Source organism: Scatophagus argus, chromosome 23, assembly GCF_020382885.2.
Source record: "Scatophagus argus isolate fScaArg1 chromosome 23, fScaArg1.pri, whole genome shotgun sequence".
NCBI classification, from domain to species: domain Eukaryota; kingdom Metazoa; phylum Chordata; class Actinopteri; family Scatophagidae; genus Scatophagus; species Scatophagus argus.
The window spans coordinates 4242876-4261692 of NC_058515.1; the positions used below are offsets into that span (position 1 = coordinate 4242876).

Below are 18817 nucleotides of genomic sequence, written 5' to 3' on the forward strand. Positions count from 1 at the left end.
ATCCACCTGCCATTGTGTGAACCATCACACTGTTTGCACTACATCATTCCACTGTTTGCACTACATGTATATATATATATATATATATTGTATTGTAAATACTTTATTCTTAATTTTTATTATTATTATTGCTGTTTTGTATTTTGTATGGTGCACAGGACAGAGAAAAAAATCCGGAGTCAAATTCCTTGTATGGTCACACACACTTGGCAAATAAAGCTGATTCTGATTCTGATTCTGATTCTGATTCTGATTCTGATTCTGAGTTAATCCACCACAGAGGATAGAAAGCTTGATTTTCATTCTGTCAGTGTTACATACTTTGTTTTCCATCACTTTTTAAATTTTTTTTGTCTGATAATGCAGCTCAAAAATTAAAAAAAAAAACATATTTGGATCTACAATACAAACAGCAAATTTTAGATGTTTGTCAAATTTCCTCAGCCTTACTTATTCGTAAGAACTGTCAAGTCATTCAGCCGACCTTTGCCAAGCAGAGTCTACGTGTGACTCAAGCATATCTTTTGATGTTTGTGGTCTGCATTCACACACTAAATCTGTCTTAAAAGCTCTGTGGTTGTTCAAAGTTGTGCAAAATGAAAATATGACAGCATAATAGTCATAAGATAAAATGGGAACAGATTGACCCATTCATCTTTTAAGAGAAAATGAAAAAAAAAAAAAAGGACAATGAAAAGGGGAAGCATTGCTGCACATCAGAAGCTTACTTACTTAAGTTTACTTAAAGAACTTCCTCAAAATGTGTGAGCGGAGGACTCTTTTTGCTCAGGTCATTTGCTGCAAGTTTGACTTATTTCAGAAGGTGCCATTTTATTAGTCACTTCAACTTACACCAAGCTTTATTTAGAGACATAACAGACAAGAGACACTTTATCATGCATTCATGAGACCAAATATGCTCATAGGTCTTTTCACTGTCTCATAGGGCCACACACAGCTGCTGCTTGACAAATATAGAAAGTTGTCATTCAGAGCTGATTTTGTGGATGACCGATTAAAATTAAAATTTTGTCTGGCTGAGTTTAATTGGTCAATTTAGAACATTCATAAATAAAAATACATTTCAAAATTGAATGATAAGCTCTTAATGGCATATTTTTTTCATGACCTGACTGTTAATATCCAAACCTCATATGATTTCAGACTTCAGATTCCAATATCACAGTGCAGTGCATGCTATTTTATTATTTGTTTTATATACATTTTTGAATTCTAAGAATTTTTTGAGACATCAGATTTTAGATTTCCTGTGCAAGCTGCTACTGTGGTTTACTACACTAGACTTGGATTACTATTTATCTCATCTCACCCCCACAAATCAGATTTCTTCTTCTTGCACAAATGATGCGCAAAATGAAATATTTTGATAGTGCTTTTGTATCAAAATGTGGCTGTAATACCACCAGTAGGTGCATGATGTTTTTCTGGTTTAGACTACAAAGAAGCTGTTGTTAAATGGAGCAGAAGCACTTGACTTGGCCACCAATGCTTCTTGTGGCACTGCTGGATTTTTTTTTTTTTCTTTTCACTTTTCTTTTGGCATTACAAAGTAAATCAGGTCAGTTTGGGTTGACTCTACTCTCTTTGTACATTCTCCCTCTTCAGATAAACCTCTCTCTTTGTACAAGTTCAAAGTTCTTGATATTTGATCAAAGAGAGTATGAGAGTACAGTGAGAGTGAGAGTATTTTAGTTGCTTGGGTTTCACCAGCTTTTTTCTATGTATCAAAAATATGAACATGGGGACAAACCTTGAATTATCTACAATTAAAAATAAAACATAAAACCTACAATAACCTTGTCATAGTGCTCCTTCTCATCATTCCGTGTGTCTGATGTAACAGCTTCAAGTCAGCTTTATCAGGTGTCGCTTTCAAGTGTTTTTTAGGTGTAACTTTGTGTAGCGGGTTATTCATTTGTCAACACGTTATATATACATGGGGATGAAAAATGAAAGAGCAGAGGTGTAATGGTGAAGCAACTGGGCCAAACAAACAGCATCTCAAACCACACTGACATCCTGTCAGAGGGGAGGACAGGCGAAACCGTCTTGTTGATCAGAACTCAGAAGCAAGGCTTTTTTTAAGTCAGTCGGCTACAGACTTGAAAACACACCACCCTTTCTATGAGGGGAACAACTTACCACAAATTTCTCAACATTTTTTTTTTTTTTTTTTTTTTTTTTTGCCAGATGTGAGCATAATAAATGACCGAGAAGTTCAAAGGCAGACCTCAGTGAGGAAATTTAAATTCAGAATTTCTATATTTTTTGTATATTTTGTACTTGACTGTGCAAGTACATTTATCTAGAAGTCATAAAGCTGAGCATCTCTTATTGTAAAGTGACATTAAAAGTTGCTGTCACCACACTGGCTCAGTGCACTGAGGCTATAAGGGTAGAGGAGAGTATTTAATGTCAGTTGACCACAATAGTACCTCCCTCACTCTGTGGGTGGAACAAACAGGAAACACCTCACAAACTGTCTTTGAAATATTCAGATGTACTTGTGTGATAAAAAATGTGTCGACTGTTCTATAAATCATGATGCGGTACTCATGCAGTTCTACGACAGGTGACCTGCTGCTCCCTCCTGACCAAGAACGTAATTGCACACAGCAATCTAAACAGGGACAACCATGGCCGGATACTAAAGTGAAAGGATTAGTCATGATGAAAAGAACTTAGTCTGTAAATAATGATGTACAAAAATATCCTTAACTGTTTTCTACTTAACATCTGACTTATAATGTTCACCAGGCTTATCTGCAACACGAATTGTGTATTCTTTATTTCTTTTCTTAGGCGAGGCAGGATAAGTTCACAAATTAAAAACATTAAAAAAAACCCCAGAGGGATGGTATTTTTTGCCCTGTCACTATGAAAGCTGTAAACACTTAGAGTGAGAGTGCACCCTCAGCACTCTCTTTCACACACACCAAAAAAAGGGGAAGAAAGTGCTTGCTGCTTTATCTTTTGAACTATTACCATGTGCACAGTATGACTGAGATGTGATGAGATGATATGATAGATTCCACAAAGGGGAAGTACCAGCAAGCTTCTGAGAACATTAAATGGTCAACTCTCCTGGGAGCCAGCAGATGTCATTGTAAACCTTGAACACAGAGCAGTCAATTCTCAAGGTTGTATTTGTATTTATATCCTTATATGTCTTCTTATGTTTCACCATGAGACAGCTTCGCTTGTTTCTATGTTTGGTAACTTCTGCTTAGCTTGCTTTCTTGTTTCTTGAGCTTTGGTTTTAGTATTGCACAAGGTTCAGTTTTCTTCTCCTCCTAACTAATACTGATGTTTCAGTATTTCATGTAGATAAAAACTCTTGGAAATTGGGAGTTCGTTCAGGCTTATTTAATCAGGAAATCTGACTTCAGTTAATCTTGTGCAATAATATAATTTGAAGTCAAACCATCTTCTGATATGTTTTTACACGAATGCTGTGAACAAACAAAGACAAAACAAAATGAAAACCCCATCAAAAAAACAAAAACAGGTTAATTCAACCAAATTCTGCAAATGAAATTCAGGTCACTTGGTTCTGTGCATACTGGCATCCTTTGATGTTCATAATGCTGCCTAAAGTAATTTTGTTTGTGGTTTGGTAAAAGGTCATCAGACACCTTTCTGATGTCAAAAAGACACAATTTTATGCTACACAAAATTTTAGTACCACATAAAACTCCATAAATTATAACTCTCATTTCTTTGCTCATGGCTTGTGCTCTGAAACCAACTGATGAAAATATAATCTTTTCATGGAAGTGTGATGAATGCAATCACTTGAGTCTTGAGTATGAGTATCTTAGTTCTTTTTTCAGTGTCCAATGGTAGGCAGTGGTTTCAGAAAAGTGGCATCAGACTGAGAATATATCTCTATAATCCAGTGTAGATACAGTAGTAACACAGTTTGGGTTACATGAATGTCAATAAGTCAACATTTGATTTATCTGAACAGGGAGAATTAGGTGTTACACCTGCACAAAATTAATCCTGATATATAAAAAAGAATAAAAACAGAGCAAAGGAAACTATACAATTGTGTGTTCATAAGTATGCTTTATGTGCAGAAACAAAGTACCAATGGGGTGCTGAAGGAAGTTCAAATGGCTTCCGGTGTTGTAGTAAAGCTTTCATGTCTCTTAATTGGTTCACTGCCCTAAACACTGTCTCTAATCATACATGGTGGCTCTGTTGACACTGGAGCACTTATGAGAAAAAAGTTCAAAGATTTTGTGGCCATCAACAGGATTACAGTGCAATTGATCCAGAATTACATTCATCACATTGTGATCCATGTTATGACTGTTTAAAGCCACCCTAAACTGAATTCAGCACAGCCTCAAATGTGTGAAGCTTGCCCTGCATACAATACAGACTGCCTCCCTGACCTATTTCAGTATAAAGTACGAAGCATTTTCCCAAAAGAAAGCCATTCATCTACCACTGTAGGAAAGCAGACATCCCAGGCTTATAATGTGCACCAGGCTTATGTGCAGCACTGAATCATTTTTACAAGTTGAGACATATTTACAACTGCCTTGCACCCAGTATTCAGTCTTTTAGATGGATTGTGTATTCTTTTTTCTTTTCTTAGGCAAGGCAGGATAATTTCAATTGTACAGCACATTTCAATAACAAGGCACAATCCTCACAATGGAGAAGCTGGAACTAATGAATATTTGACCTTATCAATAGACAAATTCGCTTAAAGAAGTTTATTGATTAACAAACTAGTTGCTGGTTAATTTTCTGATGCTTGACTAATCACAGAGTTGTTCTACCTCTCATCAGAATGATTTCAGGTTACAGGCGTTGATACGCAGCCCAATTAACACAGCAGTTGAGCATGTGATCAATCAAACGGCATCATATTCATTACATGCAACATGCAAAACATGCAACAGAGAGAAAACACATAAAAGGTGGCTATTAAAGAGACAACCAGAATTTGAAATTCACTGAGAAAATGTCTTTTTTTAACATTAAAAAAAACCACAGAGGGATGGTATTTTTTGCCCTGTGACTATGAAAGCTGTAAACACTTAGACAGAGTGCATCCTCAGCACTCTTTCACACACACGCCCAAACACATACAGCACTGAGATGAAAAAAAACTGTCAGAAAGGGCTTGCTGCTTTATCTTTTGAACTATTACCATGTGCACAGTATGACTGAGATGTGATGAGATGATATGATAGATTCCACAAAGGGGAAGTACCAGAAAGCTTCTGAGAACATTAAATGGTCAACTCTCCTGGGAGCCAGCAGGTGTCATTGTAAACCTTGAACACAGAGCAGTCAATTCTCAAGGTTGTATTTGTATTTATATCCTCACAGTGGGTGAAAAAACAAAATATTCAGATGTTCTCAGAATTTATCCAAGGGATGTGTAATGCTAACGCTTTTTTAAATCTAGTGATTTGAATTGTCTTCTTATGTTTCACCATGAGACAGCTTGACTTGTTTCTATGTTTGGTAACTTCTGCTTAGCTTGCTTTCTTGTTTCTTGAGCTTTGGTTTCAGTATTGCACAAAGTTCAGTTTTCTTCTCCTCCTAACTAATACTGATGTTTCAGTATTTCATGTAGATAAAAACTCTTGGAAATTGGGATTTCATTCAGCTTTATTTAATCAGGAAATCTGACTTCAGTTAATCTTGTGCAGGAGAGTCACCACACACAGTAGGTAAGTGCTCAGGAAGAGTGAATGTCTCCGACTTTGTTTTCCACTTCATCCAATGGAACTTAAATATCAGTGATGAAAATATGATCTTTTCATGGAAGTGTGATGAATGCAATCACTTGAGTCTTGAGTATGAATCTTAGTTCTTTTTTCAGTGTCCAATGGTAGGCTGTGGCTGCATTTCTCAGAATTTATCCAAGGGATATTTAATGCTAACGCTTTTTTTTAAATCTAGTGATTTGAATTGTCTTCTTATGTTTCCCATGAGACAGCTTCACTTGTTTCTATGTTTGGTAACTTCTGCTTAGCTTGCTTTCTTGTTTCTTGAGCTTTGGTTTTAGTATTGCACAAAGTTCAGTTTTCTTTTCCTCCTAACTAATACTGATGTTTCAGTATTTCATGTAGATAAAAACTCTTGGAAATTGGGAGTTCATTCAGCTTTATTTAATCAGGAAATCTGACTTCAGTTAATCTTGTGCAGAAGAGTCACCGCACACAGTAGGTAAGTGCTCAGGAAGAGTGAATGTCTTTGTTTTCCACTTCATCCAATGGAACTTATATATCAGTGATGAAAATATAATCTTTTCATGGAAGTGTGATGAATGCAATCACTTGAGTCTTGAGTATGAATCTTAGTTCTTTGTCAAGTGTCCAATGGTAGGCAGTGGTTTCAGAAAAGTGGCAGCAGACTGAGAATTGATCACTATAATCCAGTGTCAAGTCAAGTCAAGTCAACTTTATTTGTATAGCCCATTTTTACAAGCAGTTTGTCTCAAAGGGCTTAACATAACATCAGCAACATCCTCTGCCCTTCGACCCTCACATCGACTAAGGAAAAACTCCCAGAAAAACCTTTAACAGGAAAAAATGGAAGAAACCTCAGGGTGAGCAACAGAGGAGGGATCCCTCACCCAGGATGGGCAGACGTGCAATGGATGTTGTACAGGCAATGTAGATACACTTATGAGAAAAAAGTTCAAAGACTTTGTAGCCATCAACAGGATTGTAGTGCAATTGTTCCAGAATCACATTCATCACATTGTGATGCATGGTATGACTGTGTAAACCCACCATAAACTGAATTCAGCACAGCCTCAGATTTGTGAAGCTTGCCCTGCATACAATACAGACTGCCTCCCTGATTTATTTCAGTACGAAGCATTTTCCCAAAAGAAAGCCAGTCATCTACCACTGTAGGAAAGCAGACATCCCAATAATATAATTTGAAGTCAAACCATCTTCTGATATGTTTTTACATGAATGCCGTGAATTTTGTAAAAAAAAAACAAAAAAAAAAACAAAGACAAAACAAAATGAAAACCCCATCAAAAAAACAAAAACAGGTTAAGTCAACCAAATTCTGCAAATGAAATTCAGGCCACTTGGTTCTGTGCATACTGGCATCCTTTGATGTTCATAATGCTGCCTAAAGTAATTTTGTTTGTGGTTTGGTAAAAGGTCATCAGACACCTTTCTGATGTCAAAAAGACACAATTTTATGCTACACAAAATTTTAGTACCACATAAAACTCCATAAATTATAACTCTCATTTCTTTGCTCATGGCTTGTGCTCTGAAACCAACTGACCAGACAGACTTTCATCAAGTCAAAGGCTTGATTCTTCGAGCTCTTGTAAGATAAGGCTGATTTGACAACTTCATCGTGTGAGAACAGTCTCAGTTCCTCTTGAAGTTTGTGACTTCCTGTTACCATAATGCTACACCCATGAGGCTATATAGAGTGATGTAACTTGATAGGGACCTCATTACACCTGCAAGAACCAGAGGAACAGGTAAGTAATTTAGAGAAATTGTTGAAATTAAGGCACAGGCTTCAGAATCAGTAGACAGATCTGCAGTCTGCAGTTTCTAAATGAGTGAAATGTTGTTGATCATTTCATCTTTTAGCGAAATGACAATTTTAAGATGCCAGACTTGTTGAAGTTATATTTGCTATGTTTACATCTAAAACAGAGTAGTGAACAAAAAACTCGGTAATGAGTCTAGCTAATATTTTTTTTTTTTCACTCGGAGCTGAAAACAAATGATGTGTATTTAGCATATTACTTGTTCCCAAATGTCAATCTGAATTCAAAGGTTTTCATAGTAAATTTAATTGTCACAAGCCATATGTATCACTCTTACTACTAGCCTTTGAGATTGATATCATGCAGCACCCATCAACACATAGATAAAGAGGCTAACAGTTACACAAGAGACCTTGAAATGAAAATGTAGAATTGTAGAGAGGATGTGGGGCATGTGAAAGATAAGAATGCAAAGAAACAGCACAGTGTCACTGCAACTGCAGAACAGAATAATGAAGAGAACAATAAAGCAGTGCTGCTTTGAAACACATTAAAATGCTGTCCTGAAACTTAAAGCACACAAAATAGGTTCTGTAATTGTAATTATCTAACAATAATTCTATGCTAGTTTTATGAGGATATAGAGTTGTTACCATCTTTCTTAGAGAATTTATGCACCACTTTCTGAAAATGTGGACAATTTGTGACTAACTCCCAAGGCAGACTCTTCTCCCACAATGTTCCACGCTGGTGGAAAAGCCTACCAGCCACAGTTAGAGCAACTGCACCTTCTCTACTAACAGCCCTAACCCTCTAACACGCTTTCCTCTTTCATGTTCTCTTGCTTTCCACTCTTACTCTTCTACGTAAGCACTTCTAATTATGTTTTAGCTCTCATTGCTTTAATGCAATTTTATTGAACTGAAACTTGTTGTCACTCACTCTGTAAGTCGCTTTGGATAAAGGTATTTTCTAAATGAAGTGCAATGTAATGTAACTGTGTTTTTAAAAGTAATAATCCTCATGTGGGTGTCAATCTTAAATACTGGAAAAAAGGAAACATGTACACATAAACAGCATGCAGAAGTCTGACACAGATGTGCAAAAGTTGTCATGAATAACTTCAACTTAAACTGAGTTGAATTTTATAGAACTAAATATGCAAAGAATACATAAGAAAGGTCCCAGAGAAAATATTCTTTTCATAATCTTGTTTTATTTCAACTCTTTTATAGAAGCACACCCTCCAGGATGATGTTCTGTCTTCTCAACCAGAAGGAAAATTTCACCAAGAGCCCATCATACCCAGCAGAGAATTTCACTTCTTTGAGTTATTTTACCATTTCCCTGCATGGATTATTCTCTTCCATTGGCATCATAGAAAACCTCATCATCCTTGGAGTAGTGGGTTTCCATGTCCGTCGCTCGGTTATCAGCGTCTGGATCCTGAACCTTGCAGCTTCTGATCTATTGGCCACCTCTAGCCTCCCCTTCTTCACCCTCTACATGGCCAAAGGTCACACCTGGACATTGGGAACAACCTTCTGCCGCATTAACTCCTCCATCTTCTTTCTCAACATGTTTGTCAGTGGCTTCCTGTTGTCGGCCATTGCTCTCGACCGCTGCCTGGTGGTTTTGAGACCCGTCTGGGCTCAGAACTATAGGAATGTTCAACTAGTAGGGAAGATATGTGGGGCGATTTGGGCTTTGGCTGTGCTCTGCACTATTCCCTTCTACATATTCCGTGACACCATTCCCCTAAATGGCAAGATTCTGTGTTACTACAATTATGCTCAATTCCTCCCTAATCAGCCGTATGACCTGGCATCTTTATGTAAGCAGCGCAAGGAGTCCTTGGCCTTAATGAAGCTTTTTCTAGCCTTCCTGATCCCTCTGCTCATCATCATCTTCAGCTATGCTGCTGTGAACAATTACTTGCTGCGCAGAGGCTGCCGACGGCCTTTCCGATTTGTTCGACTTGTTGTAGCTGTGGTGGTCATCTTTGTAGTCTGCTGGGCTCCGTACCACTTGTTCATCATCATGGAGGTGATGGCTCCCAGTGGGCATCCTGTTCAGATATTTGCAAGCCAGGCCCTTCCAATTTCCTCAACCATTGGCTTCCTTAACAGCATCCTTAACCCCATTCTTTATGTGTTCAGCTGCCCTGACCTCTGCAGTAAGATAAGACATTCTCTGGGTGCGGTGATGGAGAGTGTCCTGGTAGAGGATCTGGCAGAACTGGCCCGACGCCGTAGCACTCTTCGCAGCAGTGTCAGCACAACCGAGATTACATTGAAACAGATAAATAATTCTGTTCCAAGCTTGTCACCTAAAGTAGACGTGCAAGAGCAGGATGAAAGTCTTGTTGAGCTTGCTCAGAACTGAATGAAAATCTACCATAATTTTTCTAATAGTGGTCATGCTTTTGTTTAACTTCAGCTGTACAGAGAAATCTTCATTTAAAATATTTTTTGGTGTTGTAGTTTGTAGTTTTCTAACTGTATCATATGTTTTTTTGATGTACACCACTTTGACTTTGCTTTTGATGCTGTTTGTTGTGGATATAAATGTGAAACTCAATCCACGCTTACCTGTTGAATTCATAAGTTGAAGATAATTATAATCATTATAATTATAATTATAATCAAGATGTAAAATGTAACAAGTTCAATTGTTTTCAAAAGACAGCAGAATCCACTAAACTTTGTACTACTGATGGAATTACTGGTGACAAATTAAATTACACTGAATTTATTTTATGATCTTTCAGAGTATAAATCAGTCCGTCCCTTTTCAATAGTTTCAATCAGGTCTTTCTTAATAGTAGGATTTTTTTTTCTTCAGTTACAACATAAACTATTATATTATAAGCGTGATAGAATCCTAGCTTTGATTTCAAAATGTGTGTTGCCATGTGTGTTTGTGATCTGATAAACTGATATAATCCCAAGAGCATTAAAGGATTTATTCAGCATACAGTGTGTGCTGAATGTTTGACCTCCACATAAATGACAGCTGCAACAAAGCAGACTGAATGATTTTTAATTTTGACTTGGATGCTTGATTGATGTAAATGTTTGATTAAGAGACATATACATTATTGCTTCTCTTTAGTTTATAGCTTTGTAATAGTATGGACAAGTGATGTCGCTCACTAGCTGTAGGGGCTAACATGAGCAGCAATCCCATTGTGTTTATAATAAAGAATAGATTCATGTTGTATTATGTATCTGATTCATTTTCTATTTAATGTCAATATCTATATACTGTGCAATTTTTTGGAAGGTTGATTTAAAATTTTAAAACACCAAGTATGACATTTGCCTTGCAATTGTATGACCACAGACATTCTTGTGTGAAATTGTGATTTCAATTGTGATTGAAATGAAAATGTAAGGAACTATATCACACCACCTAACCATAACAATTAACTTAATTAATTACCATTACCATTACTACCCAATCCTAACCCTTACCTTAACCCAACCCTAATCTCAGCCGAACCTTACAGCAAGTCTTCACCCTAATATTTAATGATTTACATTGTGGGGACTTGGGGACACCAGTCCACCAGTTACAAACATTTGATATAACTCTGTTATGTATCATAATATATTCATCTGGTAGTCACACAGATTCAAAAGAAGATGAAAGAAAAGACGGGTTCACATGTGACTAATGACTAAAAAAGGATGTTAAGATGTTATCTTGCCTAACACACAGCCTCATATTTTGACCAGTTTAAAAATTGTAATTGATTTGTGCTCAGCTCTGCCAGTACTTTAAGTTAAGTGCTGTGAGGGAAACTATAAGATTGTTCTTTTGAAATAGATGGCTCATGGTTTTTTCATTATTGTAAACATTAAACACAGTAAGTTTGACTGAGAAATGTACACCAACAAACAAATCTAGTTATGAATCACAAGCACACACACTTATTACTTCATTTGGCTTAATTTGACACAAATATCACATTTCTATTGCATTACTGATTTTTGTGTAAGTAACAGTTCAAGTATTTGTATTTATTGTACTAAAGCTATGAAACAATAGTTGATTTTGAGATGAGAAACTGAACTGAAAACTAATTTTTATTTTATTTTGTTTTTAGCTCACAAGGCTTGAACACTCTGAGGCAGTAAAAGCATTAACTGAGAGTTGAAATTCAACTGCACAGAAAATATACATGTACATTCCACTGGGTGGCACAATTGCTTTGACTAAACACCAGGAGTCAGTCTTATGGTCAAATTCCAGTTATATTGCTAGAAGATTATTATGTCCAGTTTCATTCTCCCTCTGGTTGGCTGGGTGGGCTCTGGTACTAAAGGTGATCTTTTTGTGGGTGTTTTGCCCCCTTCCCAAACAGGGCAGGGACCTTTGCAGCTCTAGCCGGGCATCAGGGCATAAGAAAATGTAGAAGAGGGGATCCAGCAGGGTGTTCAGGCTGGTCAGACCGTAGCATAGGCGATAGATGAGGAAAATGGAACGCTCCAATCCACATGGCTCATCAGTCAGCAGCAAGTACACAAATCTGTATCCACCCACGAGGTGATAGGGTCCGAATACAACAATGAAGTTGACCGTGATCACAACCAGGATGCCCACGATTTTGTGCCGCTCGTGGTCGGAGAGGGAAGGAGATTGTCGGAGTGTCACCCCAATGTGGGCAGAGGTGTAGCTGAGGGAGGAAGAAGAGATGAAGATGAAAACTCTGCCTTCAGAGCACACAAAATTGTTCCCTAAGGATAGGAATGTCTGAGGTTGAAACTGTACCTCTACAAAACAAACAAGGAAAGTAGCTCAGTTTTCCCTGATGTTTTCTACATTCATTCCATGTGTCACTGTTCATTTTAGTAACTGTCTTCAGATGCTGTTTTTTTTTCAACTTGAGCTCAAAAAATAGTTTCCTTCCCAGAAATATTACTATTTAAATTTCTTAGACATGAAACAAGTTCTTGTGTAATATAAAAACAAAAGACTGTAATACAAAAAGACTGATTCATTTGAGCACATGCTTACATGTGGGATAAAAGAGGGATACCCTCACTGTGCTCCTGTTAACTCACCCAAGTATGGCACATGGCAACAAAAAACCTAAGGCCACGGTGATAATCTTGAAGTGGGCGTATCCAGGGCTGACTGGGTATTGCTCCAAGCACAGCAGCCTCTCAGAGTCAAACACTGATGGCAGCAGTCCGCTCAGGCAGAACAGGAAGGTCAGTGTCCAGACTGCAACACCGGACACCACTGCCACCCTGACAGTCCTCACCCTGCGGCTGCTTATTGGGTACACAATAGCCAGGCAGCGATCCAGCGCTATCAGGCACAAGAACATGACACTGGCATAGACATTTACATAAAATACATAACCCACCAGCTCGCAGGTTAGCTGGCCGTAGGGCCAGCGGTGTGCACCTTGGAGATAAAGGATCCACAGTGGCAAGGTGAGCAGCTGCAGAAGGTCTGACAGCAGCAGGTTGAGGATGTACACCAGCTGACAGCCCCCCCCACCAGATCGGCCCAGGTGGTAGAGTCCCCAGAGAGACAGCAGGTTGCTGGGAAGACCCAGAGAGAAGATCAGGCCATAAATGCAGGTCAGGCCAAATGTGTCTGTGTCCAAGGGGAGGTTGCAGCTGTCATTGGACATGTCTCTGTTGGTCATACACCTGACATGGGAAACTAGAGGTAATGTTGGTCAGGGTGACAGGTTAAAAAATATCCATTCATTCACTCAAAGCAAAAGAAAAAACAAAAAGTCTCATCCATATGTTAATTGTCCATTGTGTAATAGTCATAAATGAATTCTTCTGTGGGAGAGATCAGGCTCAGATTTGGTGCCAGTCAACCAGTCTTCAAAGCATCTGGGCTCCATGAGGGGAATCAAACACCTGCAGAGCAGATAGCAAGAGCATTCTCAGATGACTTAGTATAGGCAGCTACATGAGCGCTTAAATGATATAATTCAAACCAAGCCTTTTCACTCACCTCTCAAGCCAGTGAGACCGAGTTTGTTCCACCAAAGCATGCTGTCCAGTCTGCAGCTGGGTGACCTGTACTCAAGCAATGCTGGGAACACAGTGTCTCGACCAAGCCTTGTCTATTCTGTGATCGTTTCCTCCACAGGAAACCCACTTCTTCAACTTTAAAGGCAACATCCTGAGGTAGGAGAACGCCTTTCTGCCACAGAACAAAAACATACACTCTCTCTTTCCCCTGTCTCTCTTACTCCAGTAGTAGACAGGGTGGTAAGGTGGAGGAGAGTGTGATGAGGGGACTGAGGTAGGGTGTCCTCTAATGTCTTTTAGATTGTCGGCCACCAGCTAGGTGCCATTAACACTTAATCCATGGTTTTCAACACATTTGAGCTAGGACATGGGGTTACTAACATAATTGTTTGTCTTTAAAAATATAATATAAGTGAATGCAATGATCTCCAAAGTAACATAACAATCTTTGGTTTGTGTGTGTGATTTACAATAGATACAATACAATAGATACAATAAAGATTACAACCACAGAAAGCAGAGCAGAAATATCACCCTGTAGTTTAAAGCACTATTATTGCACTGCACTATTATTTGAAATAAATGTAGATCTTAAATGCAATTTCACTGAAAAGATTTCCCTCAACTGAAAATCAGTTGTTTAAAGAAACAAGTTTACAGACAGTGAATATGTGTAATTTACTTATGGGCGAACTTTGCTCAGGCACCACTGGGAGAAAAATAAAGTTCTTACACAATTGAAATTGTTTTAGTAAAGAATGGGTATGTCGGGACAATGGGTGTTAACCAGTATTTTTACCACAGAGTTTCAAAGGGAGGAGGGTCCAGTCACTCCATTTGCTTCCTTTAAATTGTCACCAATCTCTGATTTATTGAGTAACCCAAGATTGTAATTAAACTGACGGGTCCTTTGAAACATTACCGCCACTCTTTTGCTTTCCAGAGCTCTTCATCTCCAGTTCTCCGTGCTCTGGACATGAAGAGACACGTAAAAGCTGCACTGCATAGTAAATCAGTTCCAAGGGGATTTGTCTCAGGAGTTGAGAGGCAGCATGATAAATTGTTCCTACAGCCCGGCTGACTGCACACTACATAGTGTTTTCTTCAGGAATTTCAACTTGTCATGGAATAGTAAGTGCACATCCTGGATGCATTGACTACTGGCAATCTGGGACACTGAGCTATTAGAATTTCAATAGAAAACAGTGGGTAAAACAAGGTTAAAGCCTGGGTGCCACTATGCAGTTCTGTAAATATAAAGTAACACATAGTCCAATCACAAAACAAAAATTTGAATCTTCCTTTTTAATTAAATTGTTAAATTATTTTTTTCTGTGCAGGTGAAAAATATTTGACAATAATATGATAAAACATATTCAGCTCTCCTGCAGTCTAGTGGGTAGTTTGATTTTGATCAAAATAATTTTTCTAAGTAATTTTTTCTTTTTCTATTTTTACCATATCAGAAACATTATTACAAGATTATCTGCATGTAAAACAAAATGACACTAGCACACTGATTAAGAGCTTTACTTTCTGGAAAAGGTCAGAATATGAGCCAGAACTGTGACTAAACAGCAAATGAAAGTGAGTCACTGTTAAACTTCACTTATTTTTAGATATCTGATTAGTTATTTGAGCACAACACTTATTATTATTAGTTATTATCGAATCAGTTACTCTGCTTTCAACTTTCTCATTGACATTCGGCAGCAGAGAATCCTACATACTAAGACTGCAACCCAGGTACAAGCTCCAATGAGAGCCATAATTAAAACAGCCACATCGAAGCAGAAGTAGGAGTACCACGGCAATCTAAAACCTGCTGACTGCAGATGGGCTGCTCCTTTGTTCCTGATTACATACTCAATCCAAAAGATGGCTGTGTCCATTGGAGGCACTGGCTTATCACGGTGAAGGTGTGAGAGACGCTGTATATTGTCACGGTATGAGGGAGTCTCCAGAATGTCCTTTAGAGCCTCCAGGAAATCTGCTTTGGTGAGTGATTTGGCCTCCACCACCCGTGCTGCCCCACGTACCTTCAGCCGGTGTAGGTTGTCAAACTGGTCAAAGAGGAGAGGCAGGCCCAGAACGGGAACGCCATGGTAAATAGCCTCATACATGCCATTGGTTCCTCCATGGGCTACAAAGGCACGAGTCTTGGGGTGTCCAAGGAGGTCATTCTGTGGCAGCCAGTCTACCAGCAGGGTGTTGTTCCCCAAGGAAGCAGGCTTTTCTCCCACGAACCTCCACACCACCTTCTGAGGGAGATCAGCAAAAGCAGCAGCGATGGCCTCTGTGATCTCACGAGGCAGGGCTGACACCAGTGTCCCCAGCGACATGATCACCACCCCATGTTCACCAGAGCTCTGCATGAAGGCCTCTAATTCAACAGGAAGGGGGTGGGCCTTTTTGCACTGGAAACCCCCTATGTAGACCAGGTTAGGCATAGTGGGTCGAGGGAATTCGAAGACAAAATCTGTCCTCACCAGCCAGATATCAGCTGCACGCTGCAAAGACATCAAGTCAGTTCCAGGACGGAAGTGCCGCTGGAGCAGATCTGAGTAGGCAGGGTTAATGATAAAGTGCTGCTCAACAACACTATGGAGATAATGTAACATATTCTTGACCCTCTCCAAAAAATCCATTTCATCATGAAGTTCACTTCCTGACACCGGAACGTAGGAGACAGGAGAGGGAGCTATAGTGAAATGGCCCTCTCCATTGTTAATCCAGCGCACATTAAAAACCATTGGTAGCTTGAGATAACTACCCAGTAAAACCCCTAAAGTAAGAGCAGGGTCCGTTAACATTAAGTCAAACTTGGAATCTTGCAGCTTCGTAATAAAGACAGGGTCATCTAGCATTATAGCGGCTGCTCTGGCAAGGATCTCATGGCCCTTTGCCAACATGGATGTGATCAAGTACTGTTGGCAGAAAGTGCGTATAAAAGTCGGCAACCTGCGGCATTCCATAACATCTAGTAACATTTTATTGTAGTAGTCCATGTCTGCTTCATCCTCCAGCATGGGCACATTAATAGAAGTATAAATTGAGGAGTTAGCAGGGATGTACCAGCTCTTGGCAGAGCGCAGCACAGTGATGGTGTGACCTCTGGAGTGCAGCTCTTCGAGGATCACCTTCATGTTGATCCAGTGACTGCCATCAACAGGAACTACCAGAATCCTGCTGCCACTACAACCAGTGGGGCTGAGCAACAGGAAGCAGAGCCCTGTCAGAAATATATAGATTATGCTGGACATTTCCTGTGAGAAGAAGAAAAAAAATGATTAAAAAATGATTAGACTTGAAAAACCCAGTAACTTTAAATTTTAACTCATGATTTGCCTAATTGGAATAAACAAAAGAAAAGTGGATGTTTAATTTGTGTCACAGTGACACTGTTCACTGTGTTGTAGTTGACAATCAGTGGCTTCACTGTCAAGACCTAATGCAATATGAACATAGATTATTAATATATATATGACATAGCCTGTAGGTTTCTGAAGAGCCATTGTGAAGCACATTGTAGCTGCTCTTACAACCTGACTCCACCTAACTCACAGCTATTTCAACAATGAGCAAAGAGTAGGAGCACAGACTTTTTGTACTGTCTATTAGTATAATTAACCAAGCCATATTTTCAGTCTGATATTGGCAAGAAAAATTACTACACATACGCTACACACCTTTTGCAAACATAATACAGACATACAAATCCAGCAATGGCTTGAGGTAGGGGCTGGCTGTATACAACCGACTACTTAACTGCTCCTGGGACAAATGATTTCTTTTTTACATTTTTGGAGGGGGGGCTATGGCAGTCTAAAGCTCCTTTTAATACCAATCAGATGGAAGTTTAATTCCATAGAGAAAAGTGCTGTCATTTCTGATAACACAATGCATCTTGACATATGATTATTTCTGCCTTAAGAATGGGGATCTGCTACTGTTGTTTGCTTAAGTGACATATTAATGTACTGTCCCAGATTATATCCAACTTTACCTTATCATACTCTAGCTCAAGGTTTTACTTTCTTCCTCTGATGACAAGCTTATCAGCTGGTGGCTGTTCAACTGTCAAGTATTAAGCAATTTGCATGTTAAACTGATACAGAGCATGGATCAGTCCTTATTTGCAACTAAAGTGGACAATGGAAACTTATGACAGCGAAGTGAAAATGATCAGAAATAAGTTTATAGTAACATTTACATCTCTTCATGTCATTTTGATCATTATTATTAACTGTTATCCATTTTTTGGAGCCCATTGGCAATGGAATAAAAGTTGAAGGATGATGTTATTATTATTATTCTGTTAAATTGGTCAGTAAAATCAAATGTCCCACCTTGTAGTTGCTATATCAAAATCCACACGTTTGGTTTGTACTCCAGGATCTGAGTGAGCCGGGAAACTATGTGGTGTTTGATCCCACACTGCTTCACCTTTACACACACAACTATGATTCTACCAGACCAAAGTCCAGCACGTGGCCAACACACAAAAGTATGTACATTGTAATTAAGAGCAAACGTCAGTGTTGAAAGCCTGGTATAAGCAATGCATATCCCACATTTTGTATGTGTATGTTTTTTTTTTTGCGCTTCACATGTTGTCAAAGCAAATTTACTCATCAGTTCATCTCCTGTTCAGCTACAGGCCTCAGCTACAGCTAACTGATGCTCATTTCATTTATTTGGATGACAGTTCTCATTTTTTATAGATTCCTATTGGAGTCCTCACAGGCAAGTTTAGTGCACACACTCTACAATACCACAGATAAGGTGATGACAGATAACTTTGCAGAGAGGCAGCCAAAAATTTTAAACTGGGACACAGTCAGAGTGTGTGAGATGGGAGCGGTAGGGAACGAGGGAAGGAGGAAGCAGCAAGGTCACACAGAGGAGGGAAAATAAAGTGAGCACTGGAGATTACAATGCTGTTCGAAAGTCATATCAGTGAACTGCAGCCTTCCTCTCCTCTCCTCTGCCTCTGTGGAGTTATATAAACTTGAGCCACTGAACAACAGTCAGCAAAAGGTAAAAGCAGAGATGAAGACGGTGTAGCTTGTGGCTCCAGCATATAAGTGACAAAAATGTATGTAAATATAAGTAAACATATACAAAATGACATCCCCGACATTTCAAGCCTGAAGCCCATTAAGTTACAAGTAAAATTACATACGATCAACTTCTTTTGCTTCTTCCTTTGCTTCACAAGTTATCAAGAGTCAATGCAGTTAACCTGAACAAAGAGCTAATGTGCAGCTTCATTACTGTGCAG

General features: G+C 38.8%; 3 protein-coding genes across 4 annotated transcripts; 1 reads left to right on the forward strand and 2 right to left on the reverse strand.

The window, feature by feature from the left end:
• Positions 1 to 5591: 5591 nt before the first annotated feature.
• LOC124054637 (prostaglandin D2 receptor 2-like) lies at positions 5592 to 10745 on the forward strand. 2 transcript variants are annotated; one of them, XM_046380886.1, is made up of 2 exons: positions 5592 to 5720; positions 8761 to 10745. In XM_046380886.1, exon 2 carries the CDS (start codon positions 8777 to 8779, stop codon positions 9908 to 9910), a length of 1134 nt encoding a protein of 377 aa, XP_046236842.1. In that variant the 5' UTR covers positions 5592 to 5720; positions 8761 to 8776; the 3' UTR covers positions 9911 to 10745. The 2 variants fall into 2 exon arrangements, with proteins under 2 accessions (XP_046236842.1, XP_046236841.1); XM_046380885.1 differs by lacking the exon at positions 5592 to 5720 and adding an exon at positions 7438 to 7510.
• Positions 10746 to 10851: 106 nt separating this feature from the next.
• On the reverse strand, positions 10852 to 13861 carry si:dkey-165a24.9 (G-protein coupled receptor 4). Its single transcript, XM_046380887.1, has 3 exons — positions 13514 to 13861; positions 12595 to 13416; positions 10852 to 12206 (listed from the first exon to the last, which is right to left on the reverse strand). The coding sequence occupies exons 2-3, from the start codon at positions 13188 to 13190 to the stop codon at positions 11783 to 11785; spliced, it is 1020 nt and encodes a 339-aa protein (XP_046236843.1). The 5' UTR covers positions 13191 to 13416; positions 13514 to 13861; the 3' UTR covers positions 10852 to 11782.
• A 1122-nt stretch (positions 13862 to 14983) lies between these two features.
• ugt5g1 (UDP glucuronosyltransferase 5 family, polypeptide G1) lies at positions 14984 to 18004 on the reverse strand. The gene is made up of 2 exons (XM_046380888.1): positions 17883 to 18004; positions 14984 to 16799 (listed from the first exon to the last, which is right to left on the reverse strand). The coding sequence occupies exon 2, from the start codon at positions 16794 to 16796 to the stop codon at positions 15210 to 15212; it is 1587 nt and encodes a 528-aa protein (XP_046236844.1). The 5' UTR covers positions 16797 to 16799; positions 17883 to 18004; the 3' UTR covers positions 14984 to 15209.
• Positions 18005 to 18817: the final 813 nt, after the last annotated feature.